The sequence below is a fragment of the Leptonychotes weddellii genome, chromosome 4 (genome assembly GCF_054177405.1).
Source record: "Leptonychotes weddellii isolate Sample4059 chromosome 4, ASM5417740v2, whole genome shotgun sequence".
Taxonomy (NCBI): domain Eukaryota; kingdom Metazoa; phylum Chordata; class Mammalia; order Carnivora; family Phocidae; genus Leptonychotes; species Leptonychotes weddellii.
Genome location: NC_138372.1, coordinates 92,820,521 through 92,843,166, shown reverse-complemented (window position 1 = coordinate 92,843,166; position 22,646 = coordinate 92,820,521). Strand labels below are relative to the sequence as shown.

Sequence of the window (22,646 nt, the reverse complement as noted above, 5' to 3'; positions counted from 1 at the left end):
CCAGAATTTCCTCTGAGTTCAAATCTGAAATAGCCAACTACCTATTTGTATCTGCATATGATATGTCAGACATCTCAAAATTACCATCTTCCCCTTACCTATAATACCCCCACACTCGTTCCTCCTAACTCTCTATTAGGGGTCAGCAAACTATGAACTGTGGGCTAAATTTGTCCCCCACCTATTTTTTTAAATAAAGTTTTATTGGAACATACATGCCAACTCATTTATGTATTGTGTATGGCTATTTTTGTGCTACAATGGCAGAAACCTTATGACCTCCAAGGTCTAAATTATTTACCATTTGGCCTTTTACAGAAAAAGTTGGCTAATCCCTGCTCTTTGTTTTCTTCAAAGTACTTATTACAATTTGCAATTAGCTATTTGTTTGATTACTTGGTTATTTATCTATCTCCCTTATTAGATACAAGCTCCTTAAGGGGAAGGGCTCTTGCCTTTCTTAAGTATTTTTAAAATATTTATTATTGAAATATAGTTGACATGTAATATTATATTAGTTCCAGGTGTATAACATAGTGATTCAACAATTCTATACATTATTCAATGTTCACAATAAGTATAGTCACCATCTGTCACCATACAATTGTCCCTATGCCATACTTTTCATCTCTGTGACTTACTTATTTTATAACTGGAAATTTGTACTTCATAATCCCCTTCACCTATTTTGCCATCCCCTCACCTCCCTTATTTGGCAACCACCAGTTTATTCTCTGTATTTATGAGTCTGTTTCTGTTTTTTTGTTTTGTTTTTGAGATTCCACATATATATATGAAATCATATGGTATTTGTCTTTCTCTGTCTGACCTATTTCATGTATATAAAATGCTCTAGGTCTATCCATGTTGTTGTATGGCAAGATTTCACTCTTATTATGGCTGAGTAATATTCCATTGTATATATATACTGCATTCTCTTTATCCATTCATCTATTCATGGACACATGAGTGGCTTCCATATCTGGGCTAGTGTAAATAATGCTACCCTAAACAAAGAGGTGATTTATCTTTTTGAATTAGTGTTTTTGTTTTCTTTGGGTAAATACCAAGTAATGGAATTACTGGGTCGTATAGTAATTCTAGTTTTAATTTTTCAAGGAATCTCCATACTGTTTTCCATGGTGGCTGCACCAGCTTGCATTCCTACCAACAGTGCACAAGGGTTCCTTTATCTCCACATTCTTGCTCACCAACCCTTGTTATTTCTTGTGTTTTTGATTTTAGACATTCTGACAAGTGTGAGGTGATATCTGACTGTGGTTTTGATTTGCATTTCCCTGATGATCAGTGATATAGAGCATCTTTTCATGTGTCTGTTGGCCATCTGTCTGTCTTCTTTGGAAAAATCTCTATTCAGGTCTTCTGTCCGTTTTTTAATTGGATTATTTTGGGGTTTTGGTGTTGAGTTGTATAAGATCCTCATATATTTTAGATATTAACTCCTTATTAAATATATTATTTGCAAATATCTTCTCCCATTCAGTAGGTTGACGTTTTATTTTGTTGATGGTTTCTTTTGTTGTGCAAAAGTTTATTTTGGTATACTCCCAATAGTTTAATTTTGCTTTTGTGTCTCCTTGCCTAAGGAGACATATCTAGGAAAATGTTTCTAAGACCAATGTCAAAGAGATAACTGCCTATGTTTTCTTCTAGGATTTTTATGGTTTCAAGTCTCACATGTAAGTCTTTAATCCATTTTGTGTTTATTTTTGTGTATGGTGTAATAAAGTGGTTCAGTTTCATTCTTTTGCATGTAGCTGTCCAGTTTTCCAAGCATCATTTAGTGAAGAGACTATCTTATCCCCATAGTATATTCTTACCTACTTTGTCATAGATTATCTGGACTCTCTATTCTGTTCCAATAACCTAGGTGTCTATTTTTGTGCCAGTACCATACTGTTTTGATCACTCCACCTTTGTAACATATCTTGAAATCTGGAATTGTGATACTTCCAGCTTTGTTTTTTCTTTTTCAAGTCCGCTTTGGCTGTTCAGGGTCTTTTGTGATTCCATACAAATTTTAGGATTATTTGTTCTAGTTCTGTGAAAAAAACGTTGTTGGTATTTGATAGACACTGCATTAAATGTGTAGATTGCTTTGGGTAGTATGGATATCTTAACAATATTGGTTCTTCCAATCCATGAGCATGGAATATCTTTTCATTTGTGTCATCTTCAATATCCTTCATCAATGTCTTATAGTTCTTGGAATACAGGCACCTCCTTGGTTAAATTTATTTCTTGGTATTTTATTACTTTGGGTGCAATTATAAATAGGATTGTTTTCTTAACTTCTCTTTCTGCTACTTCATTATTAGTGTATAGAAATGCAACCGATTTCTGTATATTAATTTTTTATCCTGTGACTTTGCTTAATTCGGTGTCAGTTCTAATACTACTTTGTTGAGAGATTTTATCATGAATGGATGTACTTTGTCAAATGTTTTTTCTCTATTAAGATGATCATATGGTTTTTAATCCTTTTTCTTGTTAATGAGATGTATCACATTGATTGATTTGCAAATATTAAACTACTCTTGCATCCTAGAATAAATCCCATTTGATGGTGGTGAATGATTTTTTAATGTATTGTTGGATTCAGGTTGCTAATATTTTGTCAAGGATTTCTGCATCTATGTTCATTAGAGATATTGGCCTATATAGTTTTCCTTTTTCTGTAGTGTTTTTATCTGGTTTTGGTATCAGGGTAATGCTGGCCTCACAGAATGAATGGAAGCTTTCCTTCCTTTTTTTATTTTTTGAGGTAGTTTGAGGATAGGTATTAACTCTTCTTTAGTGTTCAGTAGAGTTCACCTGTGAAGCCGTCTGGTCCTGTACTTTTGTTTGTTGGGAGGTTTTTTTGTTTTTGTTTTTTTATTGCTGATTCAATTTCATTGCTAGTAATTAGTCTGTTCAAATTTTCTATTTCTTCCTGATTCAGTTTTTGAAGGTTATATGTTTCTAGAAATTTATCCATTTCTTATAGGTTGTCCAATTTGTTGGCATAAATTTTTTGTAATATTTTCTTGTAATCCTTTGTATTTCTGTGGTATCAGTTGTTACTTCTCTTCTTCTTTTCTGATTTTATTTGAGTCCACTGTGTCTCTCTTCCTCTCCCTCCCCTAACTCGTGCTCTTGCCCTCTGTCTCCTCTTTTTCTTTTTTTTATAAGTCTGTCTAACTGTTTATCAATTTTGTGTACCTTTTCAGAGAACCAGCTCCTGGTTTCATCGATCTGTTCTATTGTTTCTTTTGAGGTACTTTGGACAGTATGTTTCTAGATATCAATAAATAATCATTGAATGAATGAATAAATCAATGCCTTTCCTTTTCATCTTTTATTAAAATCCTACTCATTTCTTACAGATCAGAATCTTCACTGCCTACCCCAGCTCATGACCTTTTGTTCTTTCTCTACTGTTTTATATTTTGTTTCCATCAGCGGCTTCCTTACCTTCCAATTAGACTATCATCTCTAGAAGGCAGAGACTAAACCTATGCATCTTTGTGTTCTTTTTTTCCTTCATGTTACAGTACTTTGTGCATTGGAAATGCTCAATAAATACTTTTCATGAAGCCGTAATGAAATCCCTTATTTTTCCACCTCCTTTGCTGCTCTAAAGGGTCAGGACTACAATTGCCTTAGATGATAAGGGCTTTTTCTGAGACATGTTACCAATGAAGGTTTTATCTGGGAGACAGTGAGGTTGAATGGGGATTTATAAATGAGTCTCCACTTCAACAATCATCAGCTTTAAGAAGAGGATACTGAAAAGCTGCTTTGAAAAAGATCTCCTTATATGAAGTTGGCTGGAGCTGCCCCGGCTACTAATCTCTGCAAGGTTTTCAGTCTCTGCCTGGAGCATTTGGAGTGTGTTCTTGCCTTAACCTCCACGTCAGAGCTCTCCATGGTAACGCTGGAATGTTTGCTATTTTAAGAAATACGCCTCACTGCATGCAGTGCTGTTTACATTAGGTTCCAAACAAGGCATAAATGCAATAGTTTGAGTGTTTGCTGATCAGTGTGAGTGGGAATGTCCTGATTGCTTAATGGATGTCTCACCCTAATTCTGTTGTCCTGTTTCATTTTTTAAGGCAACCATAATGAAATTACATGTTAATAAATATTATACTTAGGGAAAACTGGACAATAGAAAAATGAAATAAAACAAGAATTCTTCCAGACTTTCCTTTGCAAGTAAGTACATCATTTCCCCTTGCGTTTACACCCTCTAGGTCTGGTTTCATTTAAAAGGCTCTTTGAAATGAAGCTTCTACTCTCCTGGAGAAGGGAATAATATCAATAACTGGAACTATCACTAGCTTTTCAGAGTACAGGTCTTTCATCTGCAACTTTGTGAATATACTCACGAAGGAAGAGAAAAATGCTTTGTAAAACTTCACTTTTATTAGATTTTCTTTTTACTAAAAGATGTGGACATGTTGCTTCAGCATGGCAGCTATATCAGAAAGCTCCTGAGTGCTCTGATCACAACCACATGCTCTCCATCTGAATGGACATGGGGGATTGGAAGCAAACATGGAGTGATGTCGATCGGTGGCATGTCAAGTTTATGGCTTTCCTTGTTGCTGTTCTATGGAGTTAATTATATGATAGAAGGTCATAGGTATTGCGTAAGTATGGCTAAAATGAATGTACAATATTTTGGTGGAATGGAAAAGGAAGACAGCTTGAGGGATAGTAAAATCAATTAAATCAAATAATCTTGATCAAAACTGTCTCTTATTTGAGGGATGGAAGGCTCTGAAGTGAAACTTCCTATGCTCAGAGATTATACCCAGTCCAGACTTTCAGACTGAGATCACATGAGAAGTACTGATCTATGGGAAATGGGATAAGAGGAGTGTTTTCACTTGAACTACTCAAACCTAGACGAGTAAGGTCTGTGAACTCTCCTTCTTCTAAAGCCCAACTGTGGTATTCTCTCAGCTGTGAGGGGTCAGGGGAGGTGGAGGAAGTGAGTCAGTCTCCAGAACTCTAGGGATGGCTTTGCTGGAGATGAGGGAATTCTTAAGTCTCTGCAGAGCAGGCCCAGAGCTTAGAAAATGAACCTGTGCCTTCCACATTGTGGGGGTGTGGCTTCTGTGGTTAGAGATGTCATGGCAGACAAAGGTTGAGGATACAGTGGGAGTAAGATGCTGCTACTGTTGGCAGACAAGGATGACGCCCACAGCAAAGACTTCAAATGTCACAGAGAGCAAGAGTTGTCACACATTACTGTAGACAGAGGGGGGAGACAAAGTACTTTATAATTGGTTTTATAATGTTCTTTGCCCCTATCTAATTCAAGAATGGACTAGATGAAGCAGTTAATGGCTGTGTCAAACCATGATTTGCTATCTCATGAGATGACATCAATTATCTGCTCAGTCAGTCCTCAGTCTAAACAACCCCCAGGATTGCCTTTCTAAAATGCAAATCATATGCTTTTATTCCCCCTTGCTTAACTTTTTTTTTTTTAATTCTCTCTTTCTTATAACATGAAGTCCTTACCTTGACACTTATGGGATGTCCCAGTTATGTATTCTATCATTCTCTAACACTTAACATATATTTGGTAACACCAATTTCTCCCAATTCCTTAACTATGTTCCATATCACTTTATATACTATTCCTGCCTATAATACACTTCTATTTTCTGCCTGGGGTACTCAGCCTTTAAGGCCCAGGTCAAGAGTAACTTCCAGGTGAGGCTTCTTTGACTTTCAAAGGTAGAGTTAATCCCTGTCATCTGTGGGTTCCTTTCACACATATTTCTATCTCTTCATTTATCATCCTGTATTTTAGTTCTTTGTTTACATGCCAATCTCTTATTGGACTATAAACCCTTTGGAAGCTAAAACCCCCAGACCTGTCGTTCTTACTGAGCAACTATACCATCTCCTAAAGTGCATTTTCCAAATTCATGGGGTGTTTCTTGTTTTTATTGTCATCACAATGATGACTGGAGCAATGGGTGCTACATAACTAGCAATGGGCAGGGCAAAGCATTGTTCCAAATTCTGAGTGACATCTATCTATCTATCTATCTATCTATCTATCTATCTATCTATCTATCTGATAGATATGAAATGCATAAAACAAGCAAATTCAATAAGGCAAATTCATCAATTCATTTTAACAGAGGTTATCAGGACCTGGGAAAGGGAAGAATGAGGAATTATTGTTTCATGGGTAGTTTCACTGAAAAATTCTGGAAATTTTGGTTCATTGATCTTCTGAGAGCTGGTTTTGAACTTTGTCAATAGATCTCATTTGGTCAGTGACACACGTGTACATTTGTGATACTAGCTCCTCAGAATAGCAGTGGTGAATTTGGGTGTGAACCCACATAAATCTATGTTCAAATTCTGCCTTAATAACTTGGGTTACGTCACTTAATCTAAATATTGGTTTCCCTACTTGCCATGGGAGGTTTATACTACTTAGTTCAAAGGTTGTAATGACAGTTGGAAAAAACTGCGTGTTCAGTCCTCCACACAGTGCTTGGAGCAGGATCAGGACTCAAAAAAAAATGGGTCCTTCCTCTTTCCCATTCCTCTTTCCCTTCACTGGCTAGCAGCATGACACTGTTTCATGGACACTCAAGAAAAGCTGGGTCTCCAGGGACACCTGGGTGGCTCAGTCAGTTCAGCGTCTGCCTTCAGCTCAGGTCATGATCTCAGGGTCCTGGGATCAAGTCCCATGTCAAGCCCCGCATCATGCTCCATGCTCAGTGGGGAGTCTGCCTCTCCCTCTCCCATGGCCCCTCCCCCACTCTTGCGCACATGCACTTTCCCCCTCTCTCTCAAATAAATAAATAAAATCTTAAAAAAATATATTTTCACTGTAGGGGGTCCCTGGATGACTCAGACGGTTGAGCGTCTGACTCTTGATTTCAGATCAGGTCATGATCTCAGGGTTATGAGATTAAGCCCTGTGACCTGCTTGGGCTAGATATGGAGCCTGCTTAAGATTCTCTCTCTTTCTCTCTCTCTCCCCCTCTGCCTCTTCCTCCCACCCCCACTTGCACACTTGCGCATGCACACACGCATGCCCACGCATTTTCTCTTAAAAAAAATTTTTTTTCACTTGCAATAAAATTATGTTGCTTTCCATTACCAACATGTTACCATTATGATTGTGGTAGGAACAGTATTAGTATTATTAGTAACCCTGTAGGATTAAAATGTGAAGTTTTGTTTTGTGCTTTCATTACTGAGTGACTTTTAAATGTTCCATGGGGCACTGGTGAGGTAATATAACTTTATATAATCACCTGAACCTAGAACTGAGTTCTGCTGCTTGGGCACAGATGTATTCTAGGCTTCTTTTAGGAAATACCTTTCTAGAAAATTAAAAGTTGAACGGAAGAGGGGAGTTTCCTCTGAGGTAACTTCCAAGAGCAACAATATAGACTAATACAATTATTTTTACCACAGTAAGAGTTCTTCAATATTAAAACCACATTATGCACGCCTGAAACTAATATAACACTGTTGGTTAGCGACACTGGAATTAAAATAATAAATAAATAAAAACAAAATTAACTGAGAAAGAACCCACATTAAACATTCTGTATAGTTACAAATCACTCAGGGTGGTGGGCAAAATTCTAACGACCCCAATGCTTCCCAGCCCCTGATAGCTGCCGCATCTTTGAGTAATCCCTACCTCTAGAGCGTGGGTGAGACCTGCAACTTATTTCTAAGGAATAGAATGTGGCAAAGATGATGGAATACCGCCGCACAGGTATGCTATGTTACGTGGCAAAAGTGAATGGATATTGCACGTACAGTTAAGGTCCCTACTCAGTTGATCTTCAGTTAACCAAAAGGGTTATAACTGTGGGCCTGACCTAATCAGGCGAGCCTCTTAAAAGAGTGTATAGAGGTAGAGAAGCCACGGACCCCCTCTTTCTCCCCACTGCTGGCTGTGAAGAAGCAAGCTGCCACAAGCCCTACAGCCACCCAGAAATAAATTCTTCCGACAACCTGAGGGACTTAGGAGCCAATCCTTCCTTAAGTGAACCTTTGGATGAGAAAGCAGCCTGCTCACACCGTGATTTCAGACTTGTGAGACCCTGGGAAGAGAACCCAGCAAAGCCATGCCTGGACTCCTGGCCCACAGAAACTGTGGGACGATGAACACGTATGTTGTGTTAAGCCACTAAATCTGTAGTCATAGTTTGTTATCTGTTACACAGCAACAGATAACGAACACCGAGGCGAACAGCTCAGGAAGCACTGCTCACACCTCACCTGCACGTCCATGCTGGTTGGCTCCTCCAACAGATGGAGCAGTTGTTTCTCTCGAGACAGCTGTTCTACAAGCTTCTCCTGGGCAGCCAGGCTCTGATTCAGTTCTTCAATTCTTCTGGAGCAAAGAAAAAGTCAGAACAACACTTATGGTCATGATACTATTATTGCCCTTATTTTTCAGCCCACTCCAAAGACAGCATGATGGAGTCCAGTCAGTTTTTACCTTTTTGGGTCAATGAACTCTGGTACTTTTTCTCAGAAGGCCATGTATTCTCTGCCCTAGCCCCCTACTATGTACACAAATGACTTTCTGCTTCCATTTTCACCAGGTTCACAGACCTCACAGACCAGGTTCACAGGATCTATAGACCATAGGTATGTGACTCTTGGAATAAGGGCCCAGAAGTTGTGTTTCTAGTTGTTACTGTTCCACTCAAGAAACAATTCCTGGATAGCCATTACGTAAACTCAACACACCCTACCAAATACCTGGGAATATAAAGTTGGAAAACACACAATCTCTGCTCTGTAGAAACTTTTTTTTTTTTTAAGATTTCTTTATTTATTATTTTAAAAAGAGAGCGGGAGGGAGGGGCAGAGGAAGAGGGAGAGAAGGAGTTTCAAGCAGACTCCCAGCTGAGCGCAGAGCCTGATGCGGGGCTCAATCCCACAACCCTGAGATCTCACAACCTGAGCCAAATCAAGAGTCAGACGCTCAACCAACTGAGGCACCCAGACAACGCTCTGCTCGTAGAAGCTTAAATTCTTTCGCTGTGTGTGTGTATGTCTGTCAGGGGTTTGGGGAGTGGGGAGACTCAGCTACAAAAAAAAAAACAAAAAACAAACAAGTAACAGGAATAGAATGTAAGGACTGCTACCATGACAGAGGCGTCTACTATAGAGTACACTGAGAGCTGCCATGGAACTATAGGAAGAAAGAGTCATTGAGCTTGGAGCAGTCTGTGGGATATTTAGGAGAAGAGATTCGGAAAACTGCACTGTTTTCCAGGTACAGAGAGGAGCTTGAACCAAGGAACAAAGGCATAAAGGTAAAAGATATTTTGGGGTAAGAGTCACTGGAACAAAGGCTGGGGGAAAGAGGTGAGGGCTAGAGAAGAGGCTGGAAATTCAGCCTCGGCTTTAGGTTATCAGACAGTGCACGCCGTGCTAAAGTATACAGACCACAGGTTCCCATCAACAGCTATTCCTCATCTGCTATGTGCAAGGTATATCTTGCTGTTTCTCTTAAGTCTTAAGAGTACTAGAGATACCTGTCCTTGGAAAACATGCTGGTACTAAATGAAGTGTTTTCAATTGTCATTATTATTCCTATGTAGGTGTGTAAGACAGTGATAGTACCTTGGGAGGGAAATAGTTGGGAGAAAGGTGTGGGGTACCAGAAAGTCAAGTAGGAAGCACACAGGCATTTGCTTATAATTTATAAATTAATTTACAAATTATAAATTAATTAAGGCTGTGAGGATCAGCTAAGATTTGTGGATGAGAAAGAACTTTAAAAACTTAAAAACATCATGCAAATGCAAGCTGTAATAGTAATTATGATGATGAGGGGCGCCTGGGTGGCTCAGTCGGTTAAGCATCCAACTCTTGATTTGGCTCAGGTTGTGAGATCTCGGGATTGTGGGACTGAGCCCCTCATCAGGCTCTGGGCTCAGCTGGGAGTCTGCTTGAAACTCTGTCTCTTTCCCCCTTCCTCTGCCCCGAGTCAGGGTCCATGCTGGGTGTGGAGCCTGCTTAGGATTCTGCTCCTCCCTCCCTCCCCTCTGCTTGTGTGCTCTCTCTCTCTCTCAAAAAAAAAATAGTAATTACGATGATGAATGTGGATTCCATATCAAATTCCCCATGGTATCTATACTAGAACATTTCTTTTTTCTCAAGCCTTCAACTTTACTTATCCCTTTGACCATGAGTCTCTATAGATGATCTATTCTCCTACTTTACAAAGTTAGTAAGGCCATTTTAATATAAACTCCCTAGCTTTTTTTTTTTTTAAGATTTTATTTATTTTTTGACAGAGAGAGAGAGACAACGAGAGAGGGAACACAAGCAGGGGGAGTGGGAGAGGGAGAAGCAGGCTTCCCGCCGAGCAGGGAGCCCGATGCGGGGCTCGATCCCAGGACCCTGGGATCATGACCTGAGCCGAAGGCAGACGCTTAACGACTGAGCCACCCAGGCGCCCCTAAACTCCCTGATTTATTGGTCACGTGTGCATATGTTTTCTTTTGTTTGTTTAACAAGTGTTTACTGGGATATGGACATGAGACAGGGTCTCAGGGAATCTAACAGGGAAAATCTGAAAGCAAATACAATGCCACACTGAGAACTATACAACAGTGGATGTGTATATAAAACACAGCAACAATATAGAGACTTAATTCTGCTGTCATAAAAGCACTCGCAGAAGTGACGATTGATGCCTGAGTGCGTTTTGAAGTATGAATAGGAGTTCACCAGGAAGGAAAAACACAGCAGATGTTTTCCACAGAAGGAAGAGCATGAGCAAAATTTGGGAGACCCGACATAGCATCATTTGCTTCTGGAGGCGATGTGTGGATTCAGGGTTTAGATTCCGGCAATGCCTGTGGCCATGTTACACAACTCCCTCAATGCCAGTTTCTTCATTTATAAAGTATAGTAATCCCTACCTCTGGGGTTGTTAGGAGAATTACACAACATTATAGTACTCAGCTCAGCTGTATAGTAAGAGCGAAACAAACTTTAGTCATCATTATTATTACCAGTCATGCATCAGTGAAGTGTACAGAAGGGGTCATGGTAGGGATGAGTCTGGGAGAAATCAGGGGTCAGATCATAAAAGGCTTTGATGGCCATCATAAGGAAAATGGACCTTACCTCCTGACAGTGTTGGAGAGCATTTTTTTTTTTTTAAAGATTTATTTATTTATTTGAGAGACAGAGTAAGTGGGGCAAGGGGCAGAGGGACAGAATCTTCAAGTGGACTCCCGGCTGAGCACAAAGCCTGACATGGGGCTCGATCTCACGACCCATGATATAATTTGACCTGGGCCAAAACCAAGAGTTGGACACTTAACCAGCTGAGCCACCCAGGTGCCCCTGGAGAGCATTTCAAATGACTCTGCCATGTCAGTGATCAGATCTGTGTCTCAAAGAGATCACATTACTCATTGTTTTTACATTGTGTGTTTTTCACCTATCTAGTTAAAAACTACTAAAGGCTTTTTATGCCACCATAGTACTATGCATCTAAGAGCCTACACATAATGTGCCAGTTTGATACTGTTGAATTTTCCACTTCAAAACTTCTCTGAATTGTTAAATTGCAATAAAATAGAGAGGGGCAGGTCCCGGAAGTAAAGAAGTAACTAGGAAGTTGCTGCATTAACCTAGACAGGGGTGACCTCAACAATTGTCCAATTACCTTTAGAAGAAAATTCAAGTTCCTTACGGCATACAAAGCCAGCACAATCAGACCTTATTCCCAGTGCAGCCTGCCTCCCTCTAGTCTTTCCCAGACCCTCTGCTCTAGTTACCTAGAACTATTTGCTGGTCTTGAAATATGCCTTTCCCTCTGTGTCCCTTGCATAGTTTCTCCATCGGCACAGAATTTTTCCCTTTCCCACCTACTTCCTACACTATTTCTTCGAACTCCTATTCATCCTTCAAAACCCAGCTCAGATTTCATCTCCCCCAGGAAACTTTCCATGGCAACTTGCTCTTTTAGTCTGGAATAGATGACAATCCTCTATGTTCCAGAGAGCATCCCATGCTACTTCTATCAGAGAACTTATTAAAATCACGTAACATGTTTCTTACCAAGAAGACCTGGGTCTTTCATCTCTGTAACCTTTGTGTTTAGGCCAGTGTCTGCCATGTAGCAGGTGCTCAATAAACATGAATAAGTGAATACATGTCTCTTGTTTGCCACCATTTGACCATTGTTCTACTTATACCTACTTGGGCTCCTTATGGCTAAGAAGTGGGTTCTGTTAATGGATACCGTTGAAGAATCAACCCTAAAAAGAAAATCCGCGGTTGCGGGGGCTATAAAGTCTTGGAAATTGTGAAGGTCTACCCTAGGGCCTTAAAAGGGAACAGCACAGCTGGTGTAGGCTTTTGTAGCCTTGAGAACAGGCAAAAGACAAGTGACAAACAGAGCACAGGAGGCACCTACTTGTCCCGCTGGGCCAGGGCCTCAGTGTATTGGTCAGGATTGACCCGGTCTGTTGGTGCCTCATCCCTGTCCTTGGTGACTCCCTTCAGTTTCTCTGAGAGCTCCAGGTTACACTCTTTCTCTGCTTCCACCAGAGCTGCCATGCGTGCAGCCTCATTCTTTGCTAGCCTGGATTCCTGCAAAAAGAACAACAACTGAGAGACTGCGAAGTACCCCCCTAGGTTAGGAGCCCAAGACTGTGGACACTTGGATGGGTTGGGGAAGGAAAACAGGGAGAGAAAAGGTGAATGCCAGCAGGCAGAGCAGTAGGGAAATAGATGAAAGGGGGCCCAGGGCCATGGATCTCTGGAAGTCCTGCTCACCTCCTGCAGAAGTTGGATCTTATTCTCCAGGAGCTCGTAAACATGCTCCGTCTCCTGCTGTCTCTCCTCAAACTGGCGCCGGAGCTCAGCTTCATTATGGCTGTTGAGATTCTCCACATCAGCCCTGAAACCACAGAGAATTCGCCAGTCAGAGCCAGCCATATAATTTAGCAAAGGGACCCGTTAAGGTTGTTTGAATAATTCAGAGTCACACTGATGAGAAAAAAAAAAAAAAAATGAAGCATTTTTCCCTCTGCAACTATTTGTGGAACTGCTTTTTCCAAACTTTTCAGGTAATCTTTCAGGAACTCTAATTGTTTTTGTTGCTTGTCAATCAGAATATACTTGACTTCCTAGAGGAGGCTTCATTATTGCTATTGCTTCAAGAGGAAACTCTTTCATTTGGGAGGTGGGCAGTCATCAAATGGTTCAGAATTCAACATCCATGTTCATCTGTCCCTGGTCTCTTCCATTTATAGACTGTTCCCCCAGAGTGCTTTGCTAATTTCCTGTCTTTCTTGCTATTTGGATTTAAAGTGTTCCTTCCATTTAGGGTGCTGGGACAGAATATCCATTTGGACAGCCACAGAAATGCTCTCTTCCTTTATAGCCAGTAACCCACAGACTGTCTTGAATCTGGGCTATCTATCCAGTTTTCCCATGGCCCCATGCAGAGAATAGGAATTTAATCTATGAAGCTCAGGGTTCTGGCCCAGCTCTGCTTCTCTGATATCCTTAGGAATGAGTGTCCAGGCACTAGCATGAAGCGGGTAAGGTGTCACCAGCTTATTTATAGCTAACGACAGCTGCCCTTGATGTCTGAGGATTAACAATTTGGAGGCAATATCAGGTGCTGAATGATCTTAATTCCGGTTTGGTTTTATTCCTGTTTTAAGCCATTTGTTGAGAATCATGGACCATCTTCTTGTTCTCAAGGCAGAGAACAATATTATGCCTTCACAGATTCATGATAAATCAAAGCTGCTCTATCCAAGCCCAGTGGTACTTTAATATTTGACCCAGAAGTCTGTGTCTGTGAAGACCAAAGGGGGCTTTCCCAAAGATTCTAGGATTCTCTGGTTGATAATGGACGCTACTCAGCACCATCTCCAAGGCTACATTTTCTTGAGTTCCCATATCATTATACAGATTGGGGGTGGAGGTAGAGGGTCTTGGTTGTACAAGAGACACAACTCAAGACCTGTAAATAGGCAGACTTCAAGAATCATCAACTTTGACTTCATATTCCTTGACAAATGCAACAGACAACAGCTAACTACAATATCTTGAGAATGGAAGTTATACATTTTCTGAGTAACTTGGCAGGGAATGCCTGATTTAATAGGCTACAGCTGTTGTAAAGTCATAAGGGCGTTGAACTTGATGCCAGAGATGTGGGCTCTGCCACTCATTTGAGAAGACTTTAATGTACCTTAGTTTTCTCATTTCTAAAAATAGGATAATGCCACCCAATTAAAAGTTGAACGGACATAAAACATGTTTTAAAAGCATTACACGAATCTCAAAATTTATTTCTCAATCATAAGTTTTCCTAAAGTCTATTAGCTCATTTAATGACTTAGTAAGTCTTTAGTAATAGCAGCATCATGTGTACAATCGAGTCTGGTTTTGAGTATTCTGATCTTGTTGGACTGTCATCCTAAATATCAAGAAATACTGTAGAGACAGAAGGAATGCCAGATGGATTAAATGTATACAGATCCCAGAACAGAATCTAAAAATTATTTTTAACAGCAATTTGAACAATACTTGTCATTGAAAACGAAGGGGTTTTTAATGATAAAAACTATAAATTATAAAAGTAACCATTTTAGCAATACAAAATTACGTAAAGAAAAAAAGAAACAAGTCTTCTCCCTAGCAAAAACTCTAATCTCATTTCCCTGATACAAGTAATGTTGAAGAGTTTGGTATATAGCCCTCTAGTTTTGTTTTGTTGGTTTTTTTTAATGCATAATCAAGCAAACACAGGTAGACACAGAGGGGACTGTTTATCTTTACACAAAGGGGCTTTATACCATAAATATCACTCAGCACTTTTCCCCCTTGCTTAGTCTATCAGGGACTTCCCACCAAGGTAATAATATAGAGCTAACTCATTCTTTTTAAATGATTGCACAATATTCCACAGTATGTTTATATCAAAATATCTTCAACCATTGCCCTCTTGGTGGATAGCTATTTCTAGTTTTTTGCCATTATAAATAATGATGCAGTAAACATCCTTCTGCATTTATTTTTGAGGGATAGATTCCTCCTAGAGATTATTTGGTCAAAAGTAATATGTATTTTTCACTTTGGTAGGTAGTACCACATACCAAAAATGTTGCCATAATTCAAACTCTCACCAGCAGTATCTGAGAGTGCCCACTTTCCCCCAAATCTATGTCAGCCCTTGACGTTATTAGCTGATTGTTGAATAGGAAGTTTATAATCGTAGGCCCAGTGAATTTCTGATCCACCTCAAGGTCTGTCAGATTTAGTAACAGAGAGAGCCAAAGGGAAAGAAAGCACATTGTTTCAGTTTCTCCATTGGCCACAGCATTCACAGGCCAGAGTTGTTAAGGTGAAGGAATTTGGTTCCAAATCTACTGTTCTCAGATTAATAAACCAGACTCTGGAAAGAACCAAGAGCTCAACTGGTTCAAACTGCAACTCACCACGTTTTATCTAGATGCTGTTTCTTGTCCTGGAGTTCTCGTTTCAGGCTCTCTACTTCAACCTTCAGCTCAATGTTCTGAAAAGCACACAGGCATTAATCGTCATTAACTGCCACAGACCCTCTGTCCTGCAACCAGGTTCCTACTTGAGTCTTGCCTTGGTCCAAAGCTTCTCATCCTATCCCAGCCCTCTTCATGACCCATGACATAAATGAGATTCACATGGATCAGTAACCCAGTCAAGGATGAATGGACTATACAGCTTCGGGATTTCCCCGGAGCTACTTATCTGTTCTCCCAAGCCATTCATTCTTTCCCCTGGATGATGAACGCCACCAAAGTCCGTTTGTCGTGAACATTTTCTGTGCTGATTTCCCACTCTTCACCATACACCAGGCCATTTAAGCTGTACTGGACGTTCCGTGGACAACATTTCACCAAATCTCTGTTCATACTTTACTTCTCCTGGGATGTTTTTATTTCCTTTTTGTGTTTGTCAAGTCATAATTTGTTGCTGTTTCATCTTGACAAAAATTGTCTCCTTCATCGATTTACCATAAGAATCCCCTATCACCTTAAGCAAATGCAATTTATGAAAATGCAATTTAACGATAAAGGCAGCATACTGCTTTCAAAAACATTTGCAACATGATTTCTTTAAATAATTAAGTCCCCAGTTATATTTAAGATACGATTCTATACTTGAATTAACTTGGCAAAAGTTTCCAGGTCCCTCATTTTAAAGATAAGGAAATTGAAACTCAAAGACTTCCTCTAAGATAAAAACAATAATCGAATGCAGCATTCCATATGTGCTCCAGCATTTCAGCCAGACACCAGCCCAGGAAGCACTGCCAATTTTTGCTTGATTTAGTAGAATGTGGTAAATTATAGAATTAGGGAATGTGCTACACTAGGCAGTTAAGTTTAGTGGTCAAGAACATAGGCCCTGAAGGTGAGAAGAGGAGTTGGCAAGCCACCTGCCCTCTCTAAAAGCCTCAACCTCCTCATCTATCAAAGGAGGATCATAATGGCACCTCTCTTATTAGGGTGTTAAGAAGATTGGATGAAATAATGCACAAAACGTACATTGCACAATCCATGGCATGCAGTAAGCATTCAGCCAATGTTAGCTGTTATTAACTATAATAACAAAAATTTACCCTCTCTGACTAGGACTGCTGAACTTCTCAACCAATCACATGTTAAGCTAATGTCATGTCATGGAAAGGAAAGAAAATTACTACACCAAAGGCAGGCTATCCCAGACACCTGCACACAAATACATGCCCAATTTGAAGAGTCTGCAGGTGAGCTTTATCCTTCTAACATAAGTAGAAAAGACAAAAGAAAAGCAGGGAAAGAAAAGAAGAAATAGGAAGGATGAAAAATAGAATTAATTCTCCAGGCTTTGGCATTTGGTCCACTCAATCAAACAGACAATTAAGTTTATGAGGCTCACACAGAACTGCTAAAACAGTCTCATCTCCACAAGATTAGATCCTAAATCTTATGATCAGTTATTCCAGTGGATCAAAGTACTTTCACGGGTGTTAGAAAATCTACCACATGGAAATGCGAGTATATAACCAATTGACAGCACTGCGGTCTAACCCTTCTGTAACCTCTTTCTGCAGAAAAATCTCTGCATGGTTTATCACATTTATTCATTATCCATTAGCAAATATTCATATGTAAATTGTCCAATTCTAAGTACAGCTGGAGTGGATCCCAAATTAACTCCATCTGCTTATCACCAAGTCTTGTCAGCTCTTGGTCAAGATATCTGAGGAAATTTCTGTACTCAAGAAAGGGGTAACTGGGCTGGCAGGGAAGAGAGCCTTTTTTTCTACATGTCCCCAGAGGAGTATTCACCCATCTAACTGAAGGAAAAGTTTCACTGATGAAGCTAAATTAAATGACTGGAAATACAATAAACCTTCATTATGTTAGTACCTAGAGCTTGAGAACTTGGCTAATGATGAGTTTATAGATTAACTGTGTTTAATCAGACTTTGTGTCGCAACTTGTCTTGTTTCCGGAAAAATCACACCAGTGATAACCAATTACCTAACTCCTCTCCAAGGCTTCAATTTTAACTCTACAAACTGATCCACTGCTCATAACTTCATATTCATGCAAGTGTGTGTGTGTGTGTGTGTGTGTGTTTTAATTACTCTTCAAGCACCTTGAGGACAGGAACTATGTCTTATTTTATGTCTCTCATTATTTGCTGCTAGGGTAAGTGCAGGCACTTAAAATAAAAAAACAAAAAGCTTGACAGCATACAGTCACTGATAAAATCAGCAAGCAAAGTATGTGTTAGAGATTAAAGGTTGTTGGAACCAAAGTTCTTCCCATTGAAGTTCTTGACCTCAGGAAGTTCTCAGTGTAGTAAGATGTGAATTGGGATCAGTGAGTGAAGGAAATGGATATCACGTCTTTGCAAGACAGTAGGTTATAAGCCAGAGAGGAGCACAGCCTTCCATAGAAGAATCCTTATCTGAGACAAAAATAAATATGGCCAGATCTCACTTTAAATCAATTCTGTAATTCAAGAAGAAATAGGTTAGCAGGAAGAAGAGTCTCAAAATCTGTGAGCAGACCCTCTTATAATTTGTGATTATTCAAAGTGAAAACTAACTCTAAGTGGGTGAGTTTTATTTTAAAATCTTTTCTTTTTAGAATCGTATCTCTTCTAAGGAAAAGTGTAGTTCGTAAATATTTTTTGCATACAGAGTAAATTTCTTTTTTTTTTTTTTAAAGATTTTATTTATTTATTTGACAGAGAAAGATATAGCGAGAGCAGGAACACAAGCAGGGGGAGTGGGAGAGGGAGAAGCAGGCTTTCCGCAGAGCAGGGAGCCCGATGTGGGGCTCGATACCAGGACCCTGGGATCACGACCTGAGCCGAAGGCAGACGCTTAATGACTGAGCCACCCAGGCGCCCCCAGAGTAAATTTATTTTCCGGACCTCTCTGATATCCCTGGGACAAAGCCGTAGCTCTATAAAACAGGGTGAAGTATTGGCTATTTTCATAAGGAGTTCAATGTGTCCTGACCAAGGGACAAATGACTGGTCCCTACAAATCCCTAGAAACGCATTTTAGTAGCTTACCAGTGAGCTATTTGTAGATGAAGCTTCTTTCCATTCACCCAGGTTTTATTTTTTATTTATTTGTTTTTTTTTTAATTTTTTTAAAAGATTTTATTTATTTATTTGAGACAGAGAAAGAGAGCACGAGCAGGGGGAGGAGCAGAGGAAGAGGGAGAAACAGACTCCCTGCTGAGCAGAGAGCCCAACGTGGGACTCGATCCCAGGACCCTGAGATCATGACTGAGCCACCCAGGCACCCTCCATTCACCCAGTTTTAAAGCAAAAATAGAACTCTAGTGAGTCTAAATATTTGGTTCTGTCATTAACTAACTCTGTGACCTTGGACAAGTCATCCCCAAAACTTTCTGGGTTTTATACAATTAATTTAAATCAGAGCCTCTCCCTCCTGCCCATAAGAATTATAATCAACCCTCATTGCTCATCTCAGCTGATGTGAGACACCTAGCCAGAATGTGTTCAAATGCAAAACGTCAAGTTCCTGGAACCTAGGGTAGAGGAAAGACTTTATTCAGTCCCTGTCTTTCTACGTCATCCACTAGCACAGTGAAGCCCCAAATTAGACACACCGGTTGCCCCAACATGTGACAAGTGTCCTTCATTGTCAGGGAAAGGACAATAAGGCAGTGTCTTCAACCTCAGTAACCAGAAGATTACAAGACAAGGGCACTCTTCTGCCAGAGACGGCCTTAGTGTTCAGTCTCCCAGAGAGATGGAAAAAAACAAGTGGAAAAGTTTCAGCTTCTACAATACAAAATACAAGGATCCACATCCAAATAACAAAACTCCTCTATTCAGGTCACTCTTTCAAGCCCTACCCATGTCAGTCCTTACCAGAGGCCCGAAAACAATACCATTTCCTTCCTAGCCCAGTTTACCTTGGTTAGACAAACACGGACTGAATCCACACTGAGGCTGTGGATGGGTTCTCAGGTGATCGGGTATTTGGACAGATGCAGCCAGGGTTCGTGTGTGTGTGTGTGTGTGTGTGTGTGTGTGTGTGTGTGTGTGAAAGAGAGACAGAGACAGAAACGGTGCTCATTGGGAAGAGGACAGGGTAGCTGACTTGTGAGATTTGTATTTTCATCCAATTCTAGTACTCTAATAGGTACTAGAAAGAGCAAGGCGGTCACAACCATGGTCCTCAGGGAATTTGCAGCCTGTAAAGGCAATTAACCAGACGATTATAATAGAGTGTGATAAGCAGAGGAGACCTCAGGGCACTGGGCTGGCTCAGTCGGTGGAGCATGCAACGCTTGATCTCAGGGTTGTGAGTTCGAGCCCCATGTTGGTATAGAGCTTACTTAAAAATGAAATCTTTAAAAAAACAAAACAAAACAAAACACAGAGGAGACCTAGCATCAGATAGCTGAACGGGAATGCACGCAGGTGGGAGGTATAAATGGCAGCAGATACACAATTCCTGTTAACTCCTAGCTTTAGCCTACAAAGAAATTACTCCTAGACTCAACTCATGTACGTCATAACTTGGGTTGCCCTTCCTCTCAGCTCCCTCATTCTAATCTTTCAGGGAGGAGGCCTCTAAATTAGAAACTACAGAGCTGCTGAGGGAAAATAAAGGAGGTGGTACTCAGGGCAGTGTATGTCGAGGCCGCTGGTAGGCAATAGGCTCAAGTGATGGAATGTAGAAAGGGCCCACAGCGACCCCCTGGCCAAATACAGACAGGCCCCTCAGACGACCTACCTCAACAGAGCCATAGGCCCTCACTGACCGTGAGCTTTACAACCAGGCACAGTTCCCAAAAAAGGGAAGATTCCATAGGTTGCCATGCCTTCTCACCTTCCCCCTTTAAAAACAGCCCCGACCACTGCCTCCTTGCAGAGAGTCTCTCCTCTGCTGTCCTGCTCATGGCTCCCTTGCGGTGGAGTCAATAAACTTCTATCTCCTCTGTTCTGCCTCAGCTGAATCCTTTCCCCGTCTGTGCCACCGGCTTCCACCCAATCATCGCCCCACATCTGGGGGCTCCCATCCACTCGAGAGACACCCATTTAGACACCACAGTGTAGAATTTAGAACTAAACCGTCCTGGGTTCAAATACAAACTCTCTCACATTGTATTAGGTTGAATCACATGGAAGTGCAAATATTCAACCATTTTTTACAGTTTCACGTAGTTTCACATAGTTCATCCTCTGCATTCTAGAGGTAAAACACGTAAGCTAAGGGGCGCCTGGGTGGCTCAGTTGGTTGGGCGACTGCCTTCGGCTCGGGTCATGATCCTGGAGTCCCGGGATCGAGTCCCGCATCGGGCTCCCTGCTCAGCGGGGAGCCTGCTTCTCCCTCTAACCCTCCCCCCTCTCATGTGCTCTCTCTCTCTCATTCTCTCTGTCTCAAATAAATAAAATCTTAAAAAACAAAAACAAAAACACGTAAGCTAAGTTTTAGTTGCTTCAGGTGCTAACAGCACTACGTTTCAGGGATATTGAGAAATTAAAGGAAAAGATGTAAGTGAAAATACTTGACATATGGTGGGTGTTCGATAAACATTAGTTTCCCGAAGGGAGTAAGATGCATGAATCAGGAAGGAGAGAGAGCTCTTTCTGGCTAACCCTGAGTTTAGGAACCCAAGAAAAGATAGATGAAAATGAGGTGTCTTGGGGCACCTGGGTGGCTCAGTTGGTTAAGCGTCTGACTCTTGATCTCAGCTCAGGTCTTGATCTCAGGGTGGTGAGTTCAAACCCTGCATTGGGCTCCCTGCTGAGCATGGAGACTACTTAAAAAAAAAAAAGTGTCTTTGGATTTTGATGGTGGGCGAGCCTACGTTGGGGGGGGGTGGATAGGGAATATATGAGAAACCACTGTACCTTCTGCTCATTTTTGCTGTGCACCTAAAACTGCACTAAAAGACAAAGTCTATTTAAAAATATGGGAAAAAATAGGAGAGGTGTCTTGGGCTTGTTTTATTTAGACTCTGAGCTCAGAGGTCCCAATATACACACTGCCTTGGTGTTCACACTGATCTGTAACTTAAACCCTTCTCAGCCACCCTTTAAAAATCCTGGTGGAGTCCCAGAAGCCTCAGTTGATCTGACCCAACTGAGCTGGCAAGTGAGAAAACATACACATAAATACCAATGATCTCAGTGATTTTCTCCCCCTCCCAGCACATTCCTTAGCAGGACGAATCTCTCTCACTTGGCTGGAGCCTCTCTGTTCACAAATAGGCCTGGCTGGGCTTAATTTAGCAAAGTGCAGGCCTCTTGTGAAAGCCAGGGGTGAGGCTAGAGCCCCTGTGATCCCAGGACACCTTGTGTAGAGACAGGAATGCAGCCCCACCAAAGGGGCTGAAAGGATTATTCAAAATGATCTGTTTCCCTCAGCTATTCAGGAACAGGAGTTCAGGGGAGCCATCCTGTGCGTTCTTTGACTTCTCTTTGGGCAGCAGGTATAGAATTGGGATAAGTAAAAATTTACTCTAGAGTAAAAAGTTTAAAAACTATATTAATTTTTCTATAGATACATTGGTGCTCAGGACACCAATGGCTTACTAAGTATTTTAAAGTTATCCATGGCTTCTAACATGATCTGACATTCATGTCCAAATTCAGCTCTCAATTCTGGATTGACACTTGCTTTGATGTATTCTCCAAAAAGGATAAAGCCACTCATTGATGTTCTGCAAAGTGCAGGACGGAATCCATTGCTCACCCCGAAGCTTGCATTACAAACTGGAATTGAAGTTCTAACACAGGGCAGTCACTCCTCTGAAACCTCGCTGTGTCCTGAAGCCAGGTGCTCTGATCAGGCAACTCTTCTGAAATTATACCTCTGCTTGGGACCAGGGACAGTGCTTAGACTGTAGACCCCAAGCTGTGTGGTGCAGGACGGCAACCATGAGCCACATGGAGCTACCGTACCCTTAAGATGTGACTAGTCCAAACTGAGATGTGCTGTAAAGGTTTCAAAGATGTAATACACGGGGCGCCTGGGTGGCTCAGTTGGTTAAACCACTGCCTTCGGCTCAGGTCATGATTCCAGAGTCCTGGGATCGAGCCCCGCATCGGGCTCC

The 22,646-nt window shown here is 40.9% G+C and overlaps 1 protein-coding gene across 1 annotated transcript in view; it reads right to left on the bottom strand.

Moving 5' to 3' along the window:
- Window positions 1-22,646, bottom strand: part of PDE4DIP (phosphodiesterase 4D interacting protein) — a 197,250-nt gene that overhangs the window by 88,093 nt on the left and 86,511 nt on the right. Inside the window, exons 5-8 of the mRNA XM_081817111.1 lie at window positions 15,501-15,577; window positions 12,820-12,943; window positions 12,458-12,633; window positions 8,284-8,398 (exon numbers count right to left, since the gene is read on the bottom strand). Of these exons, the coding sequence (XP_081673237.1) occupies window positions 8,284-8,398; window positions 12,458-12,633; window positions 12,820-12,943; window positions 15,501-15,577 (492 nt within the window). The remainder of the gene's footprint in view (window positions 1-8,283; window positions 8,399-12,457; window positions 12,634-12,819; window positions 12,944-15,500; window positions 15,578-22,646) is intronic.